Consider the following 10,617-nt stretch of genomic DNA (forward strand, 5'->3'; position numbering starts at 1 on the left):
AAAAAAAAAAAAAAAAAAAAAAAAAAAAAAAAAAAAAAAAGGAAATCTCAGTAAATCCTGATCCAGTGCTCACAAACGAGGGACAGGAAAATGACCATTAGCTCTGGTATAATTTACTAGATCTTAGGTAACACTTAGTCTATAAATAATACAAGAATTATTCTATACATGCACCTGTGTAACTTAATGGTGGAATGACCATTTTAAGTACCTTATGGAAAAGGAAAGAATCACAAAGAGCACTGGTTGAGTATTTCATCCCACAAGAGACCTTATTTAAGTTAATTTGCAGAGCAAATGTGCTTTTCTCACGTTCTGCTGAAAAGTTGCCAGTTAGATAATGAATCATCCTAGTGCAGAAATTGACATAATTCATAAACACTGTTCAATCAACTATTCCAATCTTGTATTATTATCCTATGTGGCTTTATTATCTTCTGTTAAATATTTTCATTTTTATGAGATGAAGATATTTTCTTTTAGGACATAAATGGCTGTTTGGCTTGCATTTGCATTACTGTGATATGACTCATTTCAATATGCAATTGGCTAAAACTATTTTCCAGAACTTTGTAGACTCATCAATAAAAATATTCAACTTTATAGACATCATTTAAGAATTTTGCATCTTTCCTGTAGACATACAGATAGCATCTGATTTTATTTCACTTTCAATTAAAACTTACTTCAAGAATAGACCATTACAGACAGTTGTTAATTGACATAGGTACAATACTGTGAAGTTGAAAGCAGTATAGTTAAAGATTAAAAAATTAAAGCTATGAAAAATTCAGAAATTGCCCAAATGACATTATCAACAGAAGACATAGATAGTAGTAAATAAATTTTAAAAGGAGTACTTGTCATAACTGTTGCTTTTATAAAAGATACCTTGTCCACAGATTCATCACAATATGGCCATATGTAATGTAAAGAGTAGATCAGAATGAAAATACTGAACATCTGCTTTTGATAGGATTATTGATAGCATATGCATAATTATATGATGGGTTAAGGAACAAACTTGTAGAGACATACATGGAGTTGCTTTTTCACAAGCATTCAACGAGTGAAGAAAGGTCATAATAGAACAGCATCTTTTATGTTTGAAAACTCCCAAGTACACTTTTGAAATTATGGTTAATAAATTATATTATCTAGTGCAATTTACTGCAGAGAAGGTTTTTGTTGTCATGCAGTTATGCCCAGAGATGGAAACAGTGCTTTCAGTTCGTAAGTGAATTACTTCAATCAACTGATCCCTAAGACTGGTCACTGTCTGTGTCAGCATAGAAGCTGGGAAAACTTAGGGGAAAAGAAAAAAAGAAAAAGACAAAGCTTGAAAAGAAACACGGGCTCTAATCATGTGGGAAGGCTCCAGTACCTCTGGTGGACTGCCCTTTTGATCCCACCTGTACCAGGCTGGGCGTCACTGCTTCCATGTGATTTACGAGGATGGGGCAGTCCATTAAGGAAGTAAAAAGTTATTAGCTTTCTGGTGTAGTGCTGCCTCTTACAGTAAAGCTATGATTTTATAGGTGTCGGTACCTGTGCAGGGGGCTTGGAACTAGATGAACTTTAAGGTCTCTTCCAACCCAAACCATTTTGTGATTATATAATACTGTAAAGAGTCTTTCAGTTTTTCTCCCTTTCCTGTCTCCACTTGCCCCAGATTTTACCATGGTGTTATTTATAGCCATGAGCAGACTGTTTGTCTCCCTTAAGTATCTCGCTAAGACAGAAGTCTACGTGACCTCCTGTAGAAAACGTAATGGAGAAATACACCCATCTTGTGAAGAATGCCCTCAGCAAGTGTCCATTTGGCTTTTACAGTGGGTGCAGTAGAGTGGGTAGTAATCTTTTGAAGTACAGTAACTGCATGTTATATTAAAATGTTGCATGCAATAGCATTTTACTATGCTGTTATTTAATAATATAGCAACAATGTATGATGTGTGTCTCTTCTTTTATATGAAGAAAAAACAGAAAATCCAATTCTTAGATCTTCTGACAGAAAAAGAAGGGAACCAGAGACTGATGGAAGCAACTTTCTGGTGCCATAAGATGGGAGCAGCAAGACGGGACTCTCTAATGCCTGGAATGAATAAAATGCATCTTGCAATGTTAAAGCCTTTTATCTTTTAAATAAAATCCCAAGCTGTAAAATGTGTTCTGATAAGTAATGTAATGGTTGCAAAATTCTAACGTTGTAGTGAAATGTTATGAAATAGAACTTCAGCTACGTGCTCGTAACTGCTGCAGATAGAGGGAGGATTTTGTTTTCTTCAATTATGCCTTTGTAGTTCAAACTATTGGGTTTAAAATGCATATATCCATTACTTAATTGGCTTCTTTTCAATTGTAAAAATTATTAGCACCCATGTTTTATGTAAGAAATAGAAGGAATTGTTAAGAATATGCAAAGGAAATCCCACATTTTAAAGAACCTTCTAATGTAATTTAAGACCAAAGTCCAGAACCATTGATCAGTCTATTAAAAACATAAGCTTCGATGTCATTGTGCTGTTAATTTGGAGGTAATGTTTTTATAAGTACTAAGTAAAGTTCATAAAAAAGCCTCTGGAAGTTTCAAAGCAATCTAAAAGCATATATCTCCAGATGATATATACAAAAAAAAAGTTTTATTTCATAAGTTATGTTGAATAAATACTTGTTTTAATTTTTAGTATTTCAGATTGTATTTTCACTTGAACAATTTATAATGATGAATCTAGTTTTTAATTGGCTGCTATTTCAAGCTGTTATGCTTCAGTGGTGTCATCTGCATTTGTTTGTATTAATGCTAATGTTTCTATCAAAATTTGTCTGTAGAAATACATGCAACTCAATTTTAAAAAGTTTTATTTATGCCAATACTTGAGAGAGCGCCTATGAAGCTATTGTCAGCTTCTCTATTTCAAAATGGAAGCAGCGTAAATATATTGATATCAGAAATATGTGTTTTTTAAAATCTGTTGGTGTATGATAAAGATGATCTGATTTGTGAATGCATATGCGTGTGTGGTTACTTTTTATAATGTAAAAATAGGAATGATGATTTACTCAAAATAAAACCTAGGGAAATGCTGTACATGCATCTTGAAAAAAATCTCAGGGCATCTTTTATAATTAAATAAAAGCATTTACCTATAGAGGGTATTTATTTTCAATAGTATTAATGCTAGATGTATGCTGTCTTGTGTGAAGCATAACATGTATCCTTGGATTTAGCAGTGTTTTACTGTCTGAGTTCCTAAGCTTCTTACAGTGCAGTTGGATTTAGGTGTATCCTCTGTATTTAGTCAGAGACATTGTTTGGTGTTTGGCTTCTGTGGAAACACTCAAGTTTTCAGTTGGCTCTGCAGCCTGGCATAGGATCTTGTAAATCACAGCTTCTTCAAGTATTATGATGTGTAACATGCAATATTGATAGAGATGTACAGATTACCTATACTGGCTAGTCCTAGATTCTGCTTTTGTCTCATTAATGAAAACATTTCCCCAGGGACAACTAACTCTAGGTGCCTGCTGCGGCTGCTGCTCACCCATGGGCCACAGGAGACTGTTCAATCTGTTCTGAGTCTGACTTCTTCCAGGGACCAAACTCCGATCAGCAGTACCCAGATGCAGATCAGGACTCAAAACTGTGTTTGACCCTCAGATGCCTTTACTAGGGCAATGCAGAAGAGCCAGTAAGTTCAGAATCTCAAATCCACGCTATTTCTCTCCTTAATAAGCATGTAATGAGTTCTGTACACAGTCTGTCTTTTGTTCCTTATTTGCTGTCATTTGTGTGTCACTTTTAACTGAATAATTTTGTTTATGCTGATAACACATGCTCCACTTAATAACCCTCCTATGTATTAAATTCCTGCTATGTAGTCTTTCAATGCTCTATTTTGACCTTGCTTGTTCTGCACGTCTTCCTTGTACAATACTCCTGGTGTCTCATGTCTACTTTCACCAGTCCTTCACACTACAGACCTTCATCCCAGCAGCCTTTTGTGGGGCTGCTTACTTCTGGGTGATACTTCTGAACTTTTCATAGCATTGTTTTTACTTGCAGCTCAGCTAGAGAATAGCCACCCAGTGACAATTTGGTGGTTCTCTATAGGAATGTCCCTCCTATTAATTGTTTCAGGGCATGAAGGAATTATTTTCTTTCTGGGTACATTCATACTGCAATGTGGAATTAGGTTAGATCACTACCTTTGTAGTCTAGTCATGTACCAGAATCTGCCTGCTAAATTATTTTGTGAATGGTTTACACCAGTGTCTGGGCTGCTGTGGGTAGACATCTCATGGTAACTGAGGTGATTTTTAGAGACATTTACCAGCTTTACCCTGTAATGTATCTTTTGTATTTTCTCTTGTGGATGCCTCTTTGTGCATTTACTGATAAGACACATTTGAGTTTTCTATGCCAAATGATTTTGGAAACTCTCCTGCACCCTTTTGGGTAGCTATTTTGTGAAGACTGTATGAGTGAGTACAGCAATGCTTAGATAAGTTAGTTATGTAGCTGCTTAATATATAGGACTCTGCTGCTAATTAAAATTTACTAAATTTTAAAGATCTTGCTGTTGTGTTGGAGTCACTACACTACTTGAATAAAGGGAATTGTATTCAGATCATGGAAATATTTTTCTGAAACATTGTGGCAACAACTTCTGGATTTTAAGATCAGACCTCTGAGTAGGTTTGTTCCATTTTTATGGAGAAATGTTTTTTCCTTCTTTTAGTTCAGGCATAGAGTCCTGTTACCTCAGTCACCCTGATGTCTAGATGATAACACCAGCAGAAATTCTGTTTTTAGGAGAAGCCCAGCTTGATGTTATAAAGTAGTACAGATTTTCAGGGTTCAGATTACCTAAATTATTTTTCAAAATTATTTTAGGTTTAATAGAGTATTTTAAAAGCAGGCACATCATGTACCCTGAGAAAAATGAGATTAGTTGATACTCTGAATAAACACTTTAAAAGTCTCACTGCCAGATGATGCAGATTTTATAACAGATTTAACACAATTTCTACAGTAATAAAGTTCTGTAGTCAGAGGCTGTAGATTCTCTTTTAAGGCTTGATCCTGCTTCTATTTTTATAAGTGGCAAAATTCTGTTAACATTGATGTCAGTAGGCTCTTAAGTGTCATTGCAAGAGAAGATGATACTGAGGACTAACAAGTTGCAGCATTTGGGAATGAGCTTCATGAATATTTTGGCGTATGGATCTCTGGTTTTCATTCAAACTTGTCACTGAAGTGTTGAATTAAAAAAAAACGACAAACAAACAAAACAAAGAAAAACAACAACCTGCCCCCAACATAGAATTGAACTTCCAATTTGCATGGTAGGTTTTTCAATACATGTTTTTGTCACTTTGTGCCTTAGTGAATTTAACTTGTTACTTGAGCATTTGGGAAGTATTAATAGGATGACCTACTGCTAGCTGGAGAGACAAAACAAGTTTTCACATTTTCATATTTCACTATATTTTTATTGTAGTGTAAATTAATAAAGTAGAAACAAAGCTTTTTGCACACCCCAAATTAGAAACTGTTACCTTTATTCACATTTCTGTTGGATCAACCACCCTGCCAATGAACAGTAGTGTTTTAAAAGTTTCTTCAAAAATCATAAAAAGGAATGGCCGGTCCACTTTGATGACAGGAGGCACTGTGAATGCAGTTATTTCTGACCCACTAGCTGCTGTGGCCTCAGTTCCTTCTTCATCCACTTCAATTACTGCCTTTTGAACAACCTGAAATGAGAAATAAAATATGTAACAGAAATTAATATTAACATGAAGAGTGTTGCTCAAAGTGCCAGGCATTCAGTTGAATTAAGGGTTAAAATGAGTAGGTCTTTTCAGTCTAACTCATGCGTTAGGCTGGTAGACCCATATGCTGTCAGCTTCAGCAGCAGAGGAGTTAGTACATCCACCATGACCACATAATGGATTCTAGTTCAGGTCTTACTGTCCTTTTCAGCATTTCTGAGCATAGGCCTCACTTCAGAGATTTTGTTCTTGCAGCTGGTAGCATGAAGTAACAACAGTATTTGTGTCCTGCTCCTCCTTGGGACCTGACTGTATGAGGGAAAGTTTCTCAAAAGTGGGAGGTGTGTTTTTATCAGTCACAAACACTGACTGGCTGGATATGCCATTCACAGCTGATTTTGTGAGAGTTTAGGGAAATGCACCAATCTTGCCTTTTTTCCTGTATATTTCTAGTTTGTACATTTGGTAGAAGAGAGTAAATATGTACAGTTCTGATCTGGTCTGGGCCAGTCTGGACCTTCCCTTCCTGCTGCAGCCTGACAGGATCTGTTTCTTTTCCCATTTTGCTCTTTCAGCCTGCACATGCCTTTCAGTACTTCTCCTGTGTTTTGGTTCTGTATTGGTGAACTGGAATGACTAGGAATGACTTACGTGAAGACACTTGAAGGACTTCAGCAGTGTTGAGCTCTCTTCTAAATATTCTTAAATAATGGAGCTGGATGTCATGATTCACAGGGGCAGGGTGCTCTTTTGGCATTTTGTAGCTGATGCACATACTGCTTCCAATATCAGCAGCTACTCTTCCAGTGTGATTTTTTTTCATGATAACACAATAGTTAACTGCTGAGAATCAGCATGAAATAGTTACATGACCAAAGGGAAAGGAGCAAAGGGCTACAGATTGCCATTGTACTGCCCAAAAGCAAAGTAGTTTATACCAAACTGAAAATCACTGCAATTTTATCCGTTAAATATTTCCTCTTAGGATGTTGTGTTTTGTGAACTGTGGTTCAGGGCTTACAGTTTTTGAAACTTGTATAGAAGTGTTTATCAGACCACCTGTTAACCATTTGGCAAATCATGAAGGCTTTCATGAGAATTTGGTGTAGGGAGACCTGTAACAGCAGCATCAGTGGCATAGAAGTATTCTTTCTGAGAGGGTACAAATACCTGAAAGGAGGGTGCAAAGAGGGAGCCAGGCTCTCTTCAGTGGTGCCCAGTGACAGGGCAAGAGGCAGCGGGCACAAACTGAAACACAGGAGGTTCACTCTGAACAACAGGAAACACTTTTTCACTGTGAAAGTGACTGTGCACTGACACAGGTTGCCCAGAAAGGTTATGGAGTCTCCATCCTTGGACATACTCAAAAACAACCCAGGCATGGTCCTGGGGAGCCAGCTCTGGGTGGCGCTGTTTGAGCAGAGGCGTTGGACTAGATGACTTCCAGAGATCCCTTCCAACCTCAACCATTCTGTGGTTCTTTGAAGTCTCTTCCAAAGTTACAGTCCTGGGTTATCAACACAATACAATCCCGTACAACCACAAGCAGTTGCAGTAGATTCATTCCTTGTAAAGATGTGTTAAAATCCTCTGTCCAATTAATGTCATTTGAGTATAGTTTTTCTCAAGTGTTTACAAATCCAGCTTGTTGCAGAAATTTTCTTACTTTTACTCTAATGTATGAATTTGCATTTAGCATTAATTACATTTCATCTTGTTCCACACACTCCAATTCTTGAAGTCACCAGTTTCTCTGTGTGTTATCTGTTTTATTCTCTTTCTTTAACCATGCCTCTGAATTTTCAGTAATCAACAAACTTTTTTCTGTATAAGCTAGATGTTTCATCTTAATGGGACTTGTCTGGGTTCTACAGAGCTATTCCTTCTTGATAGTGGTGTGATTGTCAAGTCCTTTTTTTTCCACTCTTTCCTACTTCTCACTCTGCCTCTTGTTTTCTATCAGTCTTCTGAAATCTGTCTTTGCTTTCCCTTGAACAGTGGTACTGAGTTACCTTCTCTTTTTCCATGAGGCTGTGTTTGTCTCTTTTTGGCTATTCAGCATCCTTGACTTTGTCTGCTTAAGTGTGTTGGTCTTTAAAAGTTTTGATATATGAAGTGGGACATCTGGATGGCTTGGCACACAGCTATATTGTGCTGATGCCTTGCTGTGAGCTTCTGTTTTTTTCTCTGCCAAGGTATGCAAAAGGAAAGGCAACACTGCTTCAGCTTCTCTTTTTGACTGTTAACCTTCTTGAAATTTTATTATTTGAGCTTTCTGAAGTTTTTGATTTGTAAGAATACCTGTTCCTGGTCTGTGTGTAAGGGGTTCCCTCTGGGTTTCCTTCCTTGCTCTGGCTTTTGCCATTTGACTGTCATTTGCAGTGGTTTTCCTGTTCACAATTGTACTTCTCTGCCACCACCTATATTCTTGAGGCATAGTTTTTCTCCTGTGAGCTTTCTTCCTGCTTTGGAAGGGTTGAGCATGTACGAAATGTAACTGCATTTCTACACACCTCATACTTGAAGTGGGATCCATAGTGATTAAGGTGTGCAGGTTCCATTTACTTGACAGATGAGGCCTTTTCTGTTGGAGTCCCTGTAAGTGTATATGACACAGTCTTTTGGCTAGGCCATTTATATATTGTTCAAATCAAAACAGCAAATGATTTTAGAAGGCTTACCTGTGTAACTGCTATATATCCTTGATCTGTGAGATGACTAAGATCTGCTGTACTTGTAAAGAGATTTTTAATTCCAAGAGCTTGAAGCAATTTCTTCATTTTGTATTTTTGCTCTAGTTTGAACTTTGGAAATGTGATGTCCATTTTCCTGTTTGGAAAAAACAAAAGAGTTTCATGCAAACTTGGACTATATACTAGATCACTTGACTGCTGAAATGCACCCTACTCAGGAATTCAACTTTACATAGAAAAAGAAGGGGCAAAAACTAAATGAGTCTTTACTGGGATTTAGGTTGGCAGAATATTATCTCTGACTTGTTGATTGCCAAATATGCTAGAAATTGCTTCCTTCTCTGTATAAAGTACTTCCACCAGCAATTACAATGCCCTGATATCAGGGTGACACACTAATTTATTGACCAGTGAAAAGAATTGTCACTTCAGGAATGACATTTCGCAGGAATAATTTGGATTTATATTTTCATATTCAAGTTTATCCATTACTCTGTGTTTCCACTGGTAAGAAAGGTTACATAAGTACACCGCATATCTAGATTTATTGCGTGTTTTGCCCTGGCAGTGCTAGATTTCAGATGAGAGAAGGCCCAAGGAAAAATTTGGAAAGACCAGCTTGACTTTGTCCACAGAGAGACAGACATTTCTAACTGAGATGAGCTGCAGACTTGTTACCTCACTACAAGCCTTCACATGCCCCTTAGGCTGTGGGTAGGCTGTTAAAGGGCCTCTAAACTATAGATGCCTATTGCCACAGAGACAACAGTATGTTTTGGGGTTAGGAAGACCAGTTAACCATTCTGATTTGTTGCTTTCATGCAAGACATTAGAGTCATTAAAGCCAACCAATGTCAAAACATTACCTGGTCTTCATGTTTCCAAGCCAGGTTTCCACAAGCTCTGTAGTCAAATGGTCTTCAAGTGAAATGTAATCTCCCTCCTTTTCCGGGATGACAATCAGCATGTGGGCTTTCCCTTTGTAAGGTAGCTTTATCACAGTGCATCTTAAGTTCTCATCAAAAGTTGAATTAACTGTATCTGACTTGAACATCATGGGTACCTGCACACTTCTGTATTTGTTTATGTGGAAAGTCTCGGTTTCTGTGAATTTGGAATTAAATGGATATACCCACTTGCCTGAGGAAAGAAAAAATAGACAACTATGTGCATTCAGACTTGTTCAGAAAATATTCAGAAACCCTAGAAAAAATATAGGATATTTTCTGTATCAGATTGAAGTGGATGTCAGTTGTGTCTGGGTTAAGTGGATTACAATTGCAGTACATTTAGTGTATATGCTTTAAATTTTTTACAGCAGGAAGAGAAAGTAATCCACAAAATAAACTCCTTAATTTGCAAGGAAAGAAGGGAAATCTTTTTCTGAGGTTAATTAGTTGCTCGTCAAGCTCAGAACTGATAACCTTTTTGTTTATTGAATGTCGTATGAGCATTTGCCTTTAATTAACATGTCACTTTCAATGAAATTCTCTACCAACTGTTCAACATCCTGTTTTTAAATTAATTATACAATCTGTTGGATGTGGACTCAGCAGTGCACTGACTTGTAAGGTGCACTGGAGCATAACCTCTACTGTACTAATGATTATGGTCTCTAACATTGCTTTCAAATGTAGCCACAGCCACTTTTCTATTTGCTATGATTTTCTGCCAGGCAAAGAGACCATGGCATTGGACAAACTGTACTTTTTTCAATACAAAAGAATATACTTAATGCATAAGGAGGCTGTATGGCTGAGGGGTCTTTTTCTCTGTTCTCATTTTGCATTTATTTTAATGGAGTTTCCCTGTGTGGCATCTGCTGAATGCCTCAGGATGGCATAGTGGCTGTGACTCTTAAGTTCTCTGCCCAGCATGTATCTCACCCCCTTTTTCACTCTAGGTCTTTGCCTTTGCTTTTTGGCTAACCAGGTGTCTCTGTCTTCTTTATGACTGTTTCAGAGTAAAGGGTTGGCTGTTGGCTCCCTTTCATTGCAGGACCTCCTTTGGAGTTCCTTATCTATCTTCTAAGCCAGCAGTCAGAAAGATTCCAACAGCAGGAAAAGGAGGGTAAGATATTTGGCAGTAGAGGACCTCTCCAGAGAGCAGTCTGTGCCACAGTCTGTTAGATACTATTTCTTTCCCT

General features: G+C 37.3%; 2 protein-coding genes across 2 annotated transcripts in view; one reads left to right on the forward strand and one right to left on the reverse strand.

Moving 5' to 3' along the window:
• Positions 1 to 2,002, forward strand: part of PPP4R4 (protein phosphatase 4, regulatory subunit 4) — a 64,110-nt gene extending 62,108 nt beyond the window's left edge. The window contains exon 25 of the mRNA XM_010003731.1: positions 1,978 to 2,002. Coding sequence (XP_010002033.1) covers positions 1,978 to 2,002 — 25 coding nt within the window. The remainder of the gene's footprint in view (positions 1 to 1,977) is intronic.
• Positions 2,003 to 5,532: 3,530 nt separating this feature from the next.
• The window catches only part of SERPINA10 (serpin peptidase inhibitor, clade A (alpha-1 antiproteinase, antitrypsin), member 10), a 6,347-nt gene continuing 1,262 nt past the window's right edge, over positions 5,533 to 10,617 (reverse strand). The window contains exons 2-4 of the mRNA XM_010003732.1: positions 9,338 to 9,611; positions 8,460 to 8,607; positions 5,533 to 5,760 (exon numbers count right to left, since the gene is read on the reverse strand). Coding sequence (XP_010002034.1) covers positions 5,569 to 5,760; positions 8,460 to 8,607; positions 9,338 to 9,611 — 614 coding nt within the window. The 3' untranslated portion in view covers positions 5,533 to 5,568. The remainder of the gene's footprint in view (positions 5,761 to 8,459; positions 8,608 to 9,337; positions 9,612 to 10,617) is intronic.

This window comes from Chaetura pelagica, unplaced genomic scaffold (genome assembly GCF_000747805.2).
Source record: "Chaetura pelagica isolate M959 unplaced genomic scaffold, ChaPel_1.0 scaffold48, whole genome shotgun sequence".
Lineage (NCBI taxonomy): Eukaryota > Metazoa > Chordata > Aves > Apodiformes > Apodidae > Chaetura > Chaetura pelagica.